The 18139-nt window shown below is 41.1% G+C and overlaps 2 protein-coding genes across 14 annotated transcripts; both read left to right on the forward strand.

Moving 5' to 3' along the window:
* Positions 1–733: 733 nt before the first annotated feature.
* On the forward strand, positions 734–10887 carry matn3a (matrilin 3a). 13 transcript variants are annotated; one of them, XM_036984770.1, is made up of 9 exons: positions 737–1007; positions 2003–2263; positions 2348–2488; positions 3354–3929; positions 5188–5325; positions 5900–6025; positions 8370–8471; positions 8827–8897; positions 8975–10887. In XM_036984770.1, the coding sequence occupies exons 1-8, from the start codon at positions 842–844 to the stop codon at positions 8880–8882; spliced, it is 1566 nt and encodes a 521-aa protein (XP_036840665.1). In that variant the 5' UTR covers positions 737–841; the 3' UTR covers positions 8883–8897; positions 8975–10887. The 13 variants fall into 13 exon arrangements, with proteins under 13 accessions (XP_036840670.1, XP_036840664.1, XP_036840669.1 ...); XM_036984769.1 differs by having other exon boundaries at positions 735–1007; positions 2003–2488; positions 8978–10887; XM_036984768.1 differs by having other exon boundaries at positions 2003–2488.
* Positions 10888–15901: 5014 nt separating this feature from the next.
* Positions 15902–17761, forward strand: ttc32 (tetratricopeptide repeat domain 32). Its single transcript, XM_021611544.2, has 3 exons — positions 15902–16453; positions 16576–16742; positions 17119–17761. The coding sequence occupies exons 1-3, from the start codon at positions 16338–16340 to the stop codon at positions 17244–17246; spliced, it is 411 nt and encodes a 136-aa protein (XP_021467219.1). The 5' UTR covers positions 15902–16337; the 3' UTR covers positions 17247–17761.
* The last annotated feature ends 378 nt before the right edge of the window (positions 17762–18139 follow it).

The following is an 18139-nucleotide window of genomic DNA, read 5'->3' on the forward strand; positions in this document are numbered from 1 at the left end:
ACCAGCATGCCTACCACAGCATTCTGCAGCGATACGCCATCCTATCATTTGTTTTTCAACAGGACAATGATCCAACACACCTCCAGGCTATGTAAGGGCTATTTGACCAAGAAGGAGAGTGATGGAGTGCTGCATCATATGACCTTGCCTCCACAATTACCGGACTTCAACCCAATTGAGATAGTCTGGGATGAGTTGAACCGCAGAGTGAAGGAAAAGCAGCCAACAAGTGCTCAGCATATGTGGGAACTCCTTCAAGACTGTTGGAAAAGCATTCTAGGTTAAACTGGTTGAGAGATGGCCAAGAGTGTGCAAAGCTGTCAAGGCAAAGGTTGGCTACTTTGAAGAATATAAAACATATTTTGATTTGTTGAACACTTTTTTGGTTACTACGTGATTCCATGTGTGTTATTTAATAGATTTGATGTCTTCACTATTGTTCTACAATGTAGAATATTGTAAAATAAAGAAAAACCCTTGAATGAGTAGGTGTGTCCAAACGTTTGACTGGTACTGTATATGTTTTAGATACTTCAAGAGGTCTTAAAATTAAAAATCAAATAGCTTAGTGATTATTGGTTTGACCTCCTGAAAACAATTCATTTCAAGGATCCTGCACATCACTGACCCTTACAAAATGGTGTTTGGTTTGGGGAGGGGGAAAAAGCGCTCTTTTCCGTCTTGCATCTGGATTGGACAATAAATTACACACGTGATTTAGTCAGTGGTCTTCAAATTGACCCTCCAAGTCCCTCTCCTAAACATTTGAGTTTCAGACATTTGTGCTGACTGGGTAAACCGGCAAGAACTTGAACGGACGTGAGAAGAAAACATTGGTACAATGAAGTCTTTATTCGGGAGTCTCGTCTACTGCCTTTTCCTCTTTGTGTCTGATGTATACGGAACGCACCGTTTGAATGGATTCGATCCACAGCAGGTTACTGCTCAAAGTTATGCACAACGTAGAAATATTGCCCGGCCACCGCTGCGGACCCTCGCTCCTTCAGGTAGGTTTTCAGAGAAACGTGTCGGTCCCCCATACACCTTTCTATTTGTGTTTGTGTTTTGTGTCATGATACACACTGAATATCACTTGATTGTTTAGCCAAGTACATTTTCCGCCAAAATTGAAAATAGCTTTTTGAATTCAATTATTTGTCTAATCCGATCAAAATCTCGTGCCAACTACTCGTAGTCTGTCCACGAGAGATTAATCCGATAATTTTATACTTCTCCTCATTGGGAACCAACCAAGTGTCCGTGCGTAAAAATCGCGTAAAATACACGGAACAATTGGTTTTATTATAGCCACTCCTTGAATTGTAGATAATTCGGTCTGCTATAGGTTTGCAAAATTCCAGTAACTTTTAACCTGGTTTTCCAGAAATCCTGGTTGGAGATTCCTTTTGGGAACGTTACCAGAATTTTGCAACCCTAGTCTGCTATGTGGAAATTCTAATACGTGTACTAAGGTACTTGGACATATGCATTCCATGTTCATGCAGTTCAACAGGGCAATAAGTCATTATAGATTTACATTTACTTTTTTTAACCATACAATTTCAAAATTGACAAATTGTACTTGATTTTGCTTTATTGGCTAAACAATGACATCCAAGTTTATAAGACCGATACCATATCTGTCAAATCTATATGTGCTACAAGACTAAATGCATGTGTAAGTAATTTACATTTTATAACATTTTATGAGTGCGATATTCTTCTATGCTGGTTCGAAACGAGCCAAGCGGCTACCAGCTCAAATGTCACTCATGCTTCAAAAACTAATCAGTATTCTCATGCTAACTCTTAAAGCAAGCGGAGTTCATTCTCACATCAACAACACACCCATAACTATAATTTATATAAACTCACATCGAAACATAACTATCATTCATACAAACTCGCTTCGAAACTATAATTCATAGACTCACAGCTTGCCCATTTGCTGACTAACTAATTTGCTCTACCGCTCCTCCTCCCCTCCTCTGGTGGCCCCTAGTTCACGCCAGTGCATACAGGCATAGAGGCTATCACTACCACCACCAGCCACCAGGGATCCACCTGCCCGTGGTTTACCAACAACCTGGCCCTCTATCTCCACCCGTGGCTTACCCCAGATCCTCTGTCCCCTTACCACCTTACCAACACAGAGCGCCACCGTCGGTGTACAACCTATACCAAGACCTTTCACCTCCAGTAGTTCACCACCACCCGTTTAAAGTTTTTTTTCCACCAGTGAGCCACCACCACAAATTCATAGGTAAATGTCCACACATTTTACCTCTGGTACAGCCTAAACCTACTACAGTGCCAACGACCCCTGTGGTGTACCTACCCACCACAGTTCCAACTCTACCATCAGTGACTACACTGCAACCGGTGATGACCACCTTGCCACTGGAGTTGACCACCACCCCCGTGCCGCCAACACTACCTGTCAGTACCCAAAGCGGCGTCGTCATCACCACCACCAGTGTGGAGACAGGTAGAAGCCAGGTTTCCCTTCCTACCCAACCAATTCAATCCATAGTTGTCCAGGTCAGCTCTGTCTTTTTATTTTAGAATAGCACAGGACTACTGTCACATAATCAACCATTCTCAATGATCATTTCATCACATAATCAACCAGCCAGAATTTATGTTATTTGCAATCTAATAATGACAAAACACCATACAATACTGGGGTGAAGCGTTCCAGGACAAGTCAAAAAAGACTTTCTTGTTCTCCGCAGTTTATAATTTGGAACAGAAAAACTATGAATAACTGGATTAACATTTAAATACTTTTCACTGCATTAGAATGATATTTTTTTTTAGTTTATTCTGGAAAACAACGAACCAGTTTTGACAACAGGATGATTAAAGAAGGATACTGGTATCAATTAAAATTCTGCACCAGTTAGGATGTCAAAGCTTAATGAAGCCTTGCCATTCAATTTGGCCTTTCACAGTCCAATCCTGAACTATTAACAGAAGAACAGTTAAGAGAGGTGAAAGGATACAGTATGGCTCCATGAAAGGCATAATATACTGTAATAACTAACCTCTAAACCGTCTAACTGAAATGATGCACAACTCATGGCCTTGCAAACCCCTCTTTCATCCTATAACTCAAGCAACCAGAGTTGTGCATCCCCCAAACAACCACGAGAAATGTCCTTTTTTTGTGTAGCTGAATTGTTTAAACTTTCTTCATGGACACTAATATGAATGAATGTCGCTTTTCAATCCACAAACTAGGGCTACATGTGTGTGTCAATGAAATGAGTTTGTATGAAATAAACTGGGCTTTTCAGTGTGAACATATGGCCATTTTGTTAAGAGCTGCAATGCTTCTGGTTTGCCACCAGCGACAGACAATTCCTGCAGGAGCCGTCCCCTGGACCTGGTCTTCATCATCGACAGCTCCCGCAGTGTGCGCCCTGGCGAGTTTGAGAAGGTCAAGATCTTCCTGGCCGACATGGTCGACACCTTGGACGTGGGACCAGAAGCCACCCGTGTGGCCGTGGTCAACTATGCCAGCACGGTCAAGATCGAGTTCCTGCTCAAGGCTCACCTGAACAAGCCCAACATGAAGCAGGCTATCACCCGCATCGAGCCCCTCGCCGCCGGCACCATGACTGGCCTGGCCATCAAGTCGGCCATGACCGAGGCCTTCACCGAAGAGTCAGGCGCCCGGCCAAAGTCAAAGAACATCGCCAAGGTGGCCATCATCGTGACAGATGGGCGTCCTCAGGACCAGGTGGAGGAGGTGTCAGCGGCTGCCCGGGGGTCCGGCATCGAGATCTACGCGGTGGGGGTGGACCGAGCCGACATGACCTCTTTGCGGCTGATGGCCAGCAACCCTCTGGAAGACCACGTGTTCTACGTGGAGACCTACGGCGTCATCGAGAAGCTCACCTCCAAATTCAGGGAGACCCTGTGTGGTATGACTGAGCAGGGTGGAGGAGGAGACTAGTCTAAACCGTAAACGTTGGTTTTAGTCTGAGAATGTGTACCGTCTACAGGGGTGGTTTAATCTGTTTTCTCTTTAGCACTTCATTTTGAATCCTTAGGTTTTCTACTAAAGTGTAAATTATACGTTGACCAAATGGTAAAGAGAAAAAACACACCTCACGTGGATTAAAGGTTTATATACCCTGGTACTAGATTCCAGCCCATTGGAAAGTAGTTCGGCCATTTGTCTACTCTGGGCTTGTTTCCCCACATTTAGATTAAACCTAGTCACAGATTAAAAATCTATTTTAATGGAGAATCTCTATTGAAAGTGCCTCTTAGTCCAGGAGTAGGCTTAATCTGGGTCTGGGAAACCCGCCCCAAGAGTTTTTGCCAATCTTGGTCTCTAGTGAACAGTCAGGTATGGTTCCTCACTTTAAGTAACAGACAGGATGGACCTTCAACAAGTGCAAGGTGATCGAAGAGGTAACTGCTCATTAACGATTGACCAATGAGAAATCAAAGCTTCATGCCACACACAGATCGCTTTGAATCTGTCAATCGTACAGCTTTGTTTAAAATGATCAGAATACTGTTCTAAAATCTTCGAAGTCATTTTGAATAGTAAATTGACTTTTTTTTCATAACATTCTAATATTTATTAACTTGAATGTTGTGTACATTTTAATATTGTTTTTAAAATGTATTTATTTTTTATGTTAACTGTCCCCCTTCTATGTTTGCAATGAACCTTGACTGAGTTTGTGTATGGTCCACCAGCTTTCCAGTCACATTAGGTGGCCTTCAGTGTATAGCTGGCCTTATTTCAATAGTCTATTGATATACTTCCATACACCTTTTTGAAGCTTGGAACTCAGACAATACAACAAACAGTCTTTTGCGTCTACAATTTCATCAAACAGGCTATGGAAAAATGTCTCTAACTTCTGCACTTACACGCACATGCTCAAAAACATGTCTTAGTTCATTTTGCTATGGTATCTATACTTGTTATGCTATTTATACTATATACAGAAATGAGGTTTTCTTAGAGAAATTAGATTATAAATGGGTTATAAACGACCAGCGTTTATACATGGTAAGTATGTTTGATAATATGGCTTCTTCAGATCACTTTTGAATGCATACAAGCTATAACCGTTCCAAACTTACCAGCCTATGAAATTGTACCCATGCTGCTTTGTGTGTAGCTTGATGGCGGCGTCACTTAACCCCAACTTATTCCAGGTTGGGACCCCTGTGACATGGGACACGACTGTGAGGACATGTGTGTTAGCAGCAGCAGCAACAACTCCTATCACTGCGAGTGTCGGGAAGGGTATCTCTTGAACACGGACAAGAAAACATGTTCCCAGAGTCAGACACGTAAACCTCCCCACTATGTTTGCAAAGGACCTTGGCTGAGTTGCATTGAAGGTGTATGGTCCAACAGCTTTCCAGCCACAGTGTATAGCTGGCACTATGTCAATATATACTTCCATACAGCTTTTTGAAGCTTGCAAATATTGCCACTGGAACTCAGATAATACAAGTGTCCTTTGCATCCACAATTTCATCAAACAGGCTATGGCAAAATGTGTCCCTATATATGTGTGTGTGTGTGTGTATATATATATATATATATATATATATATATATATATATGTATATATATATATATATATATATGTATATATATGTTATGGTATCTTCACAAATGAGCGTTTCTATCAAATTGCCATCCAGGAATGAAATTGAATAAATGAGTTATAAATGACCATTACATACAGTGAGGTAAGTATGTTTGATAGTATGGCTTCTTCAGAGTACTACCCCAGATCACCTTTACTTAGAATCCTTATGCATACAAACTAACAGTTTCAAATATGATGCCAGCCTATGAAATTGTACCCATGCTGCTAGCTTGTCAGCTCCTTCCCTTAACCCCGGCTTATTCCAGGTGTGGACCCCTGTGCCATGGGACACGACTGTGAGCACATATGTGTCAGCAGCAACGCGTCCCATCACTGCAAGTGTCGGAAGGGCTATATCTTGAACCTGGACCAGAAAACGTGTACTCTGAAACGTAAGAGTCAGTGGGCTAACTGTGGTTGTATTCTAAATATGCCTCCTTTATATAATTTGAACTTTATGTTGAGTCTGCTAAGATGCTCGACCCGTTATGGATGGTGATCACAGAAGATCTCGAATTTGCTTGTTTTCTTATAAGCAGCATATGATTGATAAGTCTTCATTCCGCTTTTAAAATCCAACTGGTGCACAATCAATATTACTACTTGATTCACCTTTGGTTTTCCATTTGCCGAACACTTTGTAACACTCGCTAGGTTGCTTCAACAATGTCAAAGCATTGTGTTCCTGTCATGGCCATGCAAATGGAACCAAACTCTCTGTGCTGTCCGTCTTGCCTACTAGAGAACACGAGAGCAAAACCAAAATAGGTAAGGGATTAGTTTTGGGGTATGTCTACTGCTATCAAAGAGGATCAGTTGAACGTAGGTAAAGTACTTCTACATGGTCATGTTTAGTAGGGAGAAAATGTTCCAGACACTACCTGATCTAGTCCAATAAGAACACATTTATTTTCCAGTGCAAAACATCTTTTGCTACGATGTACTCTACTGAACACAACCCTGGTCTGTAGAAGAACAATTGCAAGCCCTACTAGTATATGGAACTCAACATTATAACAACATTAGTTGGGAGGTATTGAGTGAGAGGCTCCTCCTGTGTGGTGTTATCTACTGTACAGTTGAAGTCGGAAGTTTACATACACCTTAGACGAGTACATTTAAACTCAGTTTTTCACAATTTCTGACATTTAATCCTAGTAAAAATGCCATGTTTTAGGTCAGTTAGGATCACCACTTTATTTTAAGAACTTGAAATGTCAGAATAATAGTATAGAAAAGGATTTATTTCAGCTTTTATTTTTCATCACATTCCCAGTGGGTCAGAAGTTTACATTCACTCAATTAGTATTTGGTAGCATTGCCTTTAAATTGTTTAACTTGGGTCAAACGTTTCAGGTAGCCTTCCACAAGCTTCCCACAATAAGTTGGGTGAATTTTGGCCCATTCCTCCTGACAGAGCTGCTGTAACTGAGTCAGGTTTGTAGTCCTCTGTCCTCGCACACGCTTTTTCAGTTCTTCCCACAAATTTTCCATAGGATTGAGGTCAGGGCTTTGTGATGGCCACTCCAATACCTTGACTTTGTTGTCCTTAAGCCATTTTGCCACAACTTTGGAAGTATGCTTGGGGTCATGGTCCATTTGTAAGACCCATTTGCGACCAAGCTTTAACTTCCTGACGGATGTCTTGATGTTGCTTCAATATACTTTTCCTACCTCAGGATGTCATCTATTTTGTGAAGTGCACCAGTCCCTCCTGCAGCAAAGCACCACCACAACATGATGCTGCCACCCCCGTGCTTCACGGTTGGGATGGTGTTCTTCGGCTTGCAAGCCTCACCCTTTTTCCTCCAAACATAACGATGGTCATTATAGCCAAACAGTTCTATTTTTGTTTTATCAGACCAAAGGGCATTTCTCCAAAAAGTACGATCTTTGTCCCCATGTGCAGTTGCAAACCGTAGTCTGGCTTTTTTATGGCTGTTTTGGAGCAGTGGCTTCTTCCTTGCTGAGCGGCCTTTCAGGTTATGCCAATATAGGACTTTACTGTGGATATAGATAATTTTATGCCGGTTTCCTCCAGCATCTTCAAGGTCCTTTGCTGCTGTTCTGGGATTGATTTGCCCTTTTCGCACCAAAGTACGTTCATCTCTAGGAGACAGAACGTATCTCCTTCCTGAGCGGTATGACGGCTGCGTGGTCCCATGGTGTTTATACTTGCGTACTATTGTTTGTACAGATGAATGTGTTATCTTCAGGCATCCTTGCTCCCAATGATGAACCTGACTTGTGGAGGTCTATAATTTTTTTTCTGAGGTCTTGGCTGATTTCTTTTGATTTTCCCATGATGTCAAGCAAAGAGGCACTGAGTTTGAAGGTAGGCCTTGAAATACATCCACAGGTAAACCTCCAAAAGGCTAATTGACATCATTTGAGTCGATCACAAGCTTCTAACGCCATGACATCATTTTCTGTAATTTTACAAGCTGTTTAAAGGCACAGTCAACTTTGTGTATGTAAACGTCTGACCCACTGGAATTGTGATACAGTGAAATAATCTGTAAACAATTGTTGGAAAAATTACGTGTCATGCACAAAGTAGATGTCCTAACCGACTTGCCAAAACTATAGTTTGTTGACAAGAAATTTGTGGAGTGGTTGAAAAACGAGTTTTAATGGCTCCAACCAGTGAATGTCAACTTCCGACTTCAACTGTATGTACATACATTATGTAATATTTAACACTAACGTGACATATTGCTCTGTCCCAACATGAAGAGATTAAGGCGGTGGTGGTGGTGGAGGACCCTTGTAAGTGTGAAGCCAGACTGGCTTTCCAGATGCAGACACAGGCCGCCCTCCAGGAGATCACTGCCAGACATATCCTTTCTGTTAGTTCACAGTAGGAAAAGAACTGACCGCAGCACTCAATATAGGCTGAAGACTCAGTGGTATGCCTCCTTCAAAGCAATTCATGGGTTATCTTGAATGCCTTTTATGATTAATGGGCTGGGTTGCATGATCTACCATGACATTATGCGGTTTAGATTTGTGGAAGCAAATGCTACTTTGTCAACTGGATAATTTGATGTTGTAGATCAATTGTAAAAAAATATATGTATATGAAAAGGTTATAAATGAGTTTTTCAGATGTAACTGTTTATTAACCTTTTATTCAAGTTAGCTTATTCCTAATGTTTTACCACGGAAAAAGAATTGCCTTTACTCTTCTCACTAGCTGACATGACAGGAAGGGTGGAACAGATTGAGAACATTTTGGGACCTGTCTAAGTTGAGGAAGAAACGGTAAGTAACAATTCCCTATGAGGAAGACTAGGTTGAAACCTTCCAACTCTGACCTCTGTGTATTTGTTTACCCTCAGCAGGGTCAGCCAACCTCCGATGGCCCCGCCGTCAGTCACGGACCACTGCAACACAGGCATGTACTACTACTGCTGTCCTCCATCACATCGGCGGATATCGACAACAACAGACAGTGGAACTTTGGATAAACAACACTGCAACAGCTAGAAGGAAATGATGTCAGTCCATGGTTCTTTAAACAAGCTATTGGTCTTAGGTCAGGACTGTATCAGGGAATTATGGGAGCTAATGGTGTCAGTCTGTCCATATATGAGCATCAGGTTCCCACGAAACGTTACAGTATATAACGGTATACACCTTATAGAAATGTGCTAAATACATCTATTGTATTAATTCATTTTCATCAACTCTGCTTGAGCTAACACATTAGAAATTAGTTTTTGGAAGTTTCTTCGAAGTATATTGAGAAAAATTGAAATCATGTTCAGTAGGGACCAGTCAGTGAGGGCAGTGCTTTTAAGATTTTGTTTTATTTTAACAGATTTTAGAAATGTTATACTATATGATCATTTCCAATCTAGTAGAAATATGTCATTTGTTTTTTGTGCCCGCCATATAAGGTATTTTTGTTAGGTTGTGTCAGTGCAAAATGTTGAACGCTATAATGTGAGGAAAATGTACACCCCCACGTGTGCTGTGTACGTCAGAATAAAAAAACGAATGTACTGAATATGTGACAATCAAGACCAGGAGAGGAAGTTATTTTGCACAGTACCTTTATCCATTGAACTACTTGATGAATATTAAATGGGAAGTTCAGTATTTTACAAGTTGTTAGATTGTTTCTCCCTCTGAAAGTAGTCTAGACCAGAAGAAACAGTACTCCATGGTTCAGTTTCCTTAACAGCCTCTAAAAACCTAATGAGAGGTCGACGGAAAATGGCAAGAAATGTGCAAGTTAACAGGCGGGACACAAACAGACAAATAACAGCACAATACAACAGTGGTGTGCAGAACGGCATCTCGGAATGAACAACTGGTCGGTCCTTGTCACGGATGGTCTATTGGTCGACCACACCAGGTTCCACTCATATCAGCTAAAAGCAAAAAGAAGTGGCGCCAGTGGGCACGCGATCACCAACACTGGACAATTTGAGGGGTGGAAAAATATTGCCTGGTTTGATGAATCCCGGTTCCTCTTGCCTCACGTTAAGTTAGGATTTGGTGTATGCAGCAGGAGTCCATGGCCCCTTCGTGCCTGGTGTCAATGGAATAGGCTGGTTGCAATGGTGTAATGGTGTGGGGAATGTTTTCCTGGCACACGTTAGGTCCCTTAATCACAATTGAACAAAGTTTGAACGCCACACCTTGTAGAATCCATGCCCAAAGAATTCAGGCTGTTCTGGAGGCAAAGGGGGGTCCGACCCGGTACTAGATGGGTGTACCTAATAAATTGGCAACTGAGTGTTTGTGTGTAAATATATATATGACACCAACATCTCAGATTCAAAACAAAGAGTCACACGTGTTTTTAGCAGCACACCAAGTTTGACCCCGCACTCTGACTAGTGACTATCTGGTGGTAGCAAGTGCATTACTTATGTACATACCGGTATTCACATTTTCGATACATACTGCTATAATTCTGTACACTACATGTAGATACAAAAGAAGCTCTATGTGGTATTTGTTATATAAACCTGAGCTCCCTACGCTTAGGTGTCAGTATAGGAAAGCAAATATTTAAGTCCCGCAACGATATTTATGTTAACACTGTGTTAAAATGTACTCTGGCTGTATGGTCGCAGTGAGACCTTTCAGAAACGTATAGCATTGGAAGAAGGGGAACGATCCTTCCATTCATGGATCCAGCAATGCAGGAGTTTTGAAAGAGTTTACAATATTCTGTTCCTGCTGAATCTCAGTGAGATGCAACTTTACTATAACCTACAATAAAAATAACCATATTTTTCAGGTGATTCAGAGAAATAAACAAACATTCATTCCAAAGAGTGCCTTCAGAAGTTTTTGGCAATGGTCAAGGTGCAAACATGCCGTGAACCAGTTCAATTGAAGAGGACCCAGTTCAAATAGAGATCACATGCGGTTGAAATGTGGTTGTACAATGGAATTTATAATTACCTTGTTCTGATCTACTAATTTAGCACAAGTGCCTCCAAATACCTTATTTCAACCACATGTGACCTCTATATTTGAACTGCGGCTCCTCCTCAATGGAACTGGGTCACCGCATGTTCTTTTGGCAAATTGCTCATTGCTAAAAGAGCTGAAGAAGGCGCTGAAGATTTTCCGTCTGGAATGAGTATTTGTTCATTTGTCTGAATCACCTGAGAAATACAGTTGATCTGTCTGTTATGTCTGTGTGAGGTACTCAGTCAAACATTTACCTCAGGTCTAGTTTGGATTATTTTACTAGCCAGCTGTTTTCTGTTTGCTTGCTATTTCAGTGGCTACACGGTCTACAACACAGTCTTTGTTCAAACAGTGGCAACCGTAAAAATGTTTCCCTTATACTTAGGTGGGAGGGAACGCACATACATACACCCACATGCAAGGACACACACACATACACCCAACTTTGGAAACGTTTTACGACAGCCATGGGTGGTGCAGCACAGATCTCTTTAAAATCTAGGGGAAACACTGACATGGAACCCCTCAAAGACACGACCTTCAACCTTTGACCCACATATACCCAAACTAAGCCAAAGCCTGATACCCCTAAGTGGAAGCCTGCTCTCCCCTGTCTACTATTCAAAACAATACAAAGTGCAACGCCTCAACCAGTCATCAACGATGTCATGCAGGGTTGAGGTCAAATTCATTTCAATTCAGGAAGTTAACTGAGTTTCCAACTTGAATTAAAATAAAATTGACCTCAACCTTGATGGTAAACATCATTTTTATTTCAAAACCATAATGTAAGTATTGCCTTTTCTTCCTGTCCTCATTCAACACGTCTAACAGTTCGTCAAACAGTTTACAGCTATGGCTGGATGGTAAGTTGTCAGTGATATTGATTTATAACGTAGTTCTTTGATGGTGAGGGGCTGATTGATGCCTGCCCTGTTTCTGCCAGACCATGAGTGGACTTTGACACTCTGTGTTAATTCTCACAGCAAACAACAATGTTTGGGGCACTGGAAAAATGCACCAGTTGCCGGGTGCCCCACCCCACACACACACATATCCTTCCTTATGGTGTAGACTGAGGCCAACCTGCAAAGAGCAAATGTGAAAAAGCTGATGGCTGAATGAGCATTGACACAGCATTTGAAAGTAGTAGTATAACTACTTTTCTATCAAGGTAGTGTAACGTCTGCTTCCAACTCACACTCTCAAACACAGATCCCTTGAACGCAGCTCATTTTCCAGCCCACTTTCCAGCTCACATTCTCAAACACACAGATCCCCTGAACAGAGTTCACTCTCCAGATCCCAAACACCTGAATTCTGATCCCCTGTTCACACACCTGTATGTCATTATCACACACTATTTAGTTCAGTTCTTTGAACCCCATCATTGTGAGGTATTGTTTGTTTTGTGACACACTTCAATTTGGAGGGCTGGTTTTCATTGTAATTTAATCCTCCCGTGTATGATAGTGTTTGCCGGCCTCACTTAACGACACCTATTCCCTGCTAAATCAGATTTCCTGTTATCAGCCTATTGCCTGATCTCCCTGACAACATTACTAGCCTTTTCCCTGACTGTACTGTTGCCTTTTTGGACCCCTGTGTATGACCTTCTGCCTGCCCCTGGACCCAGCTACCTGCCTCCTCCTGTGTAGGACCTTCTGCCTGCCCCTGGACCCAGCTACCTGCCTCCTCCTGTGTATGACCTTCTGCCTGCCCCTGGACCCAGCTACCTGCCTCCTCTGCCTGCCCCTGGACCCAGCTACCTGCCTCCTCCTGTGTAGGACCTTCTGCCTGCCCCTGGACCCAGCTACCTGCCTCCTCCTGTGTATGACCTTCTGCCTGCCCCTGGACCCAGCTACCTGCCTCCTCCTGTGTATGACCTTCTGCCTGCCCCTGGACCCAGCTACCTGCCTCCTCCTGTGTATGACCTTCTGCCTGCCCATGGACCCAGCTACCTGCCGCCTCCTGTGGTCCTTTAACAATAAACACCTTCTGCGCTTGAAACAAGCTCTCTGTCTCCCATCTTGTTCATTACAGGTAGTGTATTAGTTTTCTGTTTATTCTGTGGTCTGCTGTGCATTAGCCTTGCCTACCAGGACAACCTTTATGTTTAGTGCATTGTGTGCCTATAGACATGCCTCTCTATAGGCCATATATTAGAGGCTGTCATCAGTCTATACCCCAGTAAATACTTCAGTGCCCTTCTCTCCTCCTCTGTGTGTCTTCCCTTTGATCTGCCTGAACCCAACCACACACACTGAAGGTAGATGGGCTGTAAAGGAAGTGGCTACTGAACAGGCCATAGTTCCTTAAGGTACTTTTTTTTTTTTTTAAAGGAGTACACGTGACCTATCTCAGATCATTCTGGGAATTTCTCACCTAGAAAAAGTCTGCTCACATTTTTGTCTGTGAGCGTCCTTTCCTGAGTGTAACGTTTTAGTCTGAGTGTCAGACGGAAGCAATAGACCATGTTACAAATGGAAAACATCTGTCTTGTACTGATGCATACTACCGAATGATAATTTGATTGCTCCTTTGCGATAGTAATGGCATCTTTTTGTAGACACTAACTCCACCATGGTTTGTTGGATATAGCACATGGGGAAATTAATGCAGTTTTTGGATAAACGTCTGTGGTAAACACAGGCTTAGGAGATTTTATACGTTTTGTTCTGAGATCATCAGCTAACGTCACTTTTTAGTGAACTTTGAAGAATTTATGTCATTTAAAAAGCACAAAAGCTTCATAATTCATAAAGGTAATGTTAACTGACTGATATTATCGCATATAATAAAACATTAAGCTTGTCTTAACCTCAGACCTTATTTTCTGCATTTATTATATAACTCATTTTGGGGTTTTAGGACTTAAAGCTGGCAACCTCTATGACCATAGGCCTACTGATGTTGGCTTATAGAGATAATAATGCCTATTTTTTGTATGCACTAACTCCGCCATGGTTCGTTGGACAAAGCCTATGGGGAAAATTAATGCCGTTCTTGTAGTGTTTTGGATAAATGCCAAAAAATAAGGTCTGTGGTAAACACAGGCTTAGGAGATCTTATATGTTTTGTTCTATGAGAATCTTCATCAGCTCACATCACTTTTTGTGAACTTTTAAAGGCTTCGTAATTCATAAAGGTCATGTTAACTGGCTGCTTTATCTCATAGAACAAAATCTCCTAAACCTGTGTTAACCTTTGACCACATTTTCAGAGTTAATTCCAAAACCCTATTCTTTCCCCATTCATGGAAAAGATGGCGGAAGCGAACGCTGGTGTGGATCTTGAATCGAATGGCGGTAGAATCAAGGATAATTAGACTATTGTCCAAAAGAACTGAAAACTCGGCAAAGTAGCGCTCAGTGCTGAGAATGTCGCTTGTTGGAGTACGGTTTATTAATGAGGAGCAATTGATCAATTACCAATCTTGAAGATTCCATTTGAGATATCCATACTGGTAGAGAGAGTGCTGGGTAAAGTGAAGGCTGTGAGGATTACAAGAGGCGGACTTGTTTAGATTTTTTTTGTACTTCTGATGATCAGAAGGATTGTGTGTTGCGTTTTACCCGATTTGATAAGTTTGACATGTTGTGTGTGTCTCTTGGGACAGGGCACCCCTCAAGGGAGTAATATCTGGCGTCTCGTGGGAAGCCGATGTTACAGAGATGGAAAATGTTCTTGCATTGATTGATGCACATCGGATGACTCGTGTGGTGAATAAAGAAAAAGTGAAGTCTGTTTTGTTGTTTGATATGGAGTCTCTCCCTACTCAGGTCCAGTTGGGGAATATAAAATAGAGAATCAGATACTGTATCCCAAGCAGTGTGATCACTGTAACGCTTTTGGACATGTTTCAAGTGTTTGCAGAAGGGAGAAGCCGAGATGTCCAAGTTGTGGAAAAGATGATGTAATGTGTTTTAAAAGTGATGAAAATGTGACATGTTGCAATTGTGGTGGAAACCATGAAGCCATGTCTTTGGAATGCCCAACAAGGGTGAAAGACAATGAGGTGGCCATTGTCAGGGCTGTCCAGAGCATTTCATATGCAATGGCTGTTAAAAGGGTTGAGGGTTCGAATGGTACTACTGTCGAGTCCATGGTGGTGGATAGGCCTTCACCAGCAGGACCCAGATATTTTAAAGGTTAAGAAGATGGACTTTGTGGCCTTTATAGCTATGGGGATTAATGGCACTACCAAGGTGGAGAGGAAGTCCAGGAAAATATATATAATTGTAGATGTGGTTCCTAGGACTGAAAGGAGTTGCAGGAAGTATTGTCACAAGGCGTACCACCCTCTCAGGCACTAGAGCCTGCCCGTAACAAAAAATATTGCAGTTTTGAAACTGTAGTAAAAATTCAGTTACTGCAGTTGACTGTGATATTCTGTACGCAGTAATTGCAGAATAACTGGAGTGTACTGCATTTCAACTGCTGGTAAACTGCACTCTAACTGCAGTTACACTGAAAAATTACTGCAGTAAAAAAAGGGTTATTTTGGACACAGTATTTGAAGCATACTGCAGTTGTTTTGCAATCTTTTTCGTATTGGTGAGAAGGGAAAAATAGAGGATTGATGGAAGAAGTGGGAGTTTTTGTCAATGTACTATTTTTATATGGGTCGATTAAGTTAAGGAAAACTATCATGTATGGACTTAGTTTTTACTTCATAAAAAAAAATCCGTCCAGTTGGTGGCGTAAACCCACCTTTTTAGGTTGTAGTTCGCCATAAAAACCACAGAAGAATTTCTCAATTTTCCCATATGGCTGGCTGAACGAACCGGAAGTCACTCATTTCCGGGTTTTAGGACTGCAAGCAGGCGAGCTCTACATCACATTAATTAACTGACTGCTTATGTATAAGACATGTGCATTACTCAGCAAAGTACAAAAAAAATCTAAGATAAAAAAATACACAAATGAAGGGGATAAACAAATCACAAGAAAATCATGATATGGACACATAATCAACTAATAATGTGGTCAACTCTGCCACCTGTTTTTACAAGAAAGGAAAATAGGTGAACATTTGGATTATATTTAAATAGCTAATCTATTGAGCAGTTATGTACAATAAATATGGTGTTTATTTAGTAATATAATGTTAGATCAATAAATATTTTAAATAACCATAAATGCTACGTTCCCCCTGGCGTCAACACGCATCAAGAGTGTTAGTGTATTTGTCCACAAATATACTCATTTCCGGTAAGAGTTTCTGAAGCGGAAAACAGATTTCCATCCAAACATTTTATGCATTAAATGGAACAAGACAGATGTCAAACTCTTGAACGCGCCAATGTTGAATTTAAAAAACGGAATTTCAAGCAGGCAGAAGAACTATATACAAAGTTCCTCGAATCGTGCTGGAAAACAAGGTAACACAAAAACACGTTGTGATTGACATCATGTGTGAATTCCGTGCTGATTTAGCTATGTGGAATACAGTAGCTAGCTAACGTTAAATGTTAACATCCTCTTTTACCGTGGTTTATTTCAGAAATTGTGATGCCAGTGACCTTGCTACTGCTCACAACAACCGTGGGCAGATAAAGTACTTCAGGGTGGATTTTCGTGAGGCAATGGAGGACTACACTTCTGCAATTGAGGCCAACTGCCAGTTTGAAGTATCATTCTACAACAGAGGACTAATACGTTATAGATTAGGTAATGAAATGTCGTGTAATGAAGTGGCTACAACAGACGAGATTGTGAATTCTAATGGTGAAAAAGGTATTGCAGTCCCAATTTTAGTCACTAGGTGGGGTTATTTCATCCATTTGAACAAACTTGTGCTGGCAAGGCAGTCTTGCTGGTTTTCCTTATGTGAAATGTTTCTAGTAGGTTGGGGTAATCATTAAGCCTATTTTGTTGCAAAACGTTTTGTGGAAACTTGACTACAAACGGAATAAGCAAACGAGTTTATATTTGACAAATGCAGGTGCTCCCTCATTTTGTTCTGTTTGGTTCTTAAACAGTTTCAGGAATGAATACATCCCTGGTGAATTGAATGGATAAATGTTGTTTTACCTTTTTGTTGCAGGTTTTTTCCAAGATGCAGAGATGGACTTCAAGAGGGCTCTAGAACTCAACCCTGACTTTGAAGATGCCAAAGTGAGCTTACAGCAAACACTGTTGGACCAAGAGCACAAGATCAATAGGGGATATTGAGAATGTATTAGCTTTTCCCCTTAGCTACACTCTAATGACAAGAAATCTCAACAAAGTAATTGCCAGTATGTCTTCAATTTGTATTGGCACAAAATTGTGTCCATGTATGATTTCGCTTATGTTTTTTTGGGATAAGATCAATTATTAGATTATGGTAAATATAAAGTGTAGATTCACAACATACCCGTCCTTATCAAAGAATTTAACTCCAGTGTTTGACAACCATGAAAAACCTCTGTTGCCCTCATACTAATTAAGATGATAATGCTGTAATGTATACAGCACATGTTTTTTTTTTAACCCTTGGGTGGTGTACAATGTTTCTGTTATCTGATGGACCCACAACATGATTGTGTCTTTAAAATGATACAGCATAACAATGTATGTAAAAAATACTTACTGTAGATGTTGACATAAATTGCAAGCAATATAGACTGCATACATGGTTAATATTTGCCATTTACTGCTGCTAGATCACATTTACCAATAAAAGCACTATTTAAAAATATATAAAATGTGATTTTTGTAAACAAATCATTTATAATCAGAACATGGGTGGAATAAATCATGTTTCTCTTGATCTTTGAACTGAACAAATTGGAAGGACACATTTTACAGTATTTTATGGAAATGATGAGTCCAATTGAACACACATTAAGGCCGGTGTAGACACCACATGAGGGACAGTTTTACTGTGTGTGTTGCAAATGTATTTCTTGCACTTGTATGTGTATCGTCTTACTGTCCTCATTGGGTCCACACACATCGTAGCACTTTTTGTTGCTACCGGGTGCAATCTAGAATGATGAAAACACTTAGTTCAGGAATTTTAACATCTCACTCACATAAATAGTTACAGCAGGCCAAGGTAGGAGTCAGACACACACACACAT

The sequence above is a fragment of the Oncorhynchus mykiss genome, chromosome 8, assembly GCF_013265735.2.
Source record: "Oncorhynchus mykiss isolate Arlee chromosome 8, USDA_OmykA_1.1, whole genome shotgun sequence".
Taxonomy (NCBI): domain Eukaryota; kingdom Metazoa; phylum Chordata; class Actinopteri; order Salmoniformes; family Salmonidae; genus Oncorhynchus; species Oncorhynchus mykiss.

Excerpts from the sequence above, each read along its gene's own strand:
- matn3a (XM_036984769.1), top strand. The coding sequence starts at position 842 with ATGAAGTCTTTATTCGGGAGTCTCGTCTACTGCCTTTTCCTCTTTGTG. Across the intron at positions 3,930-5,187 it reads ATTCAGGGAGACCCTGTGTG|GTTGGGACCCCTGTGACATG; the intron begins GTATGACTGAGC and ends AACTTATTCCAG. Across the intron at positions 5,326-5,899 it reads ATGTTCCCAGAGTCAGACAC|GTGTGGACCCCTGTGCCATG; the intron begins GTAAACCTCCCC and ends GGCTTATTCCAG.
- ttc32 (XM_021611544.2), top strand. The coding sequence starts at position 16,338 with ATGGAACAAGACAGATGTCAAACTCTTGAACGCGCCAATGTTGAATTT. Across the intron at positions 16,454-16,575 it reads GAATCGTGCTGGAAAACAAG|AAATTGTGATGCCAGTGACC; the intron begins GTAACACAAAAA and ends GGTTTATTTCAG. Across the intron at positions 16,743-17,118 it reads ACTAATACGTTATAGATTAG|GTTTTTTCCAAGATGCAGAG; the intron begins GTAATGAAATGT and ends TTTTTGTTGCAG.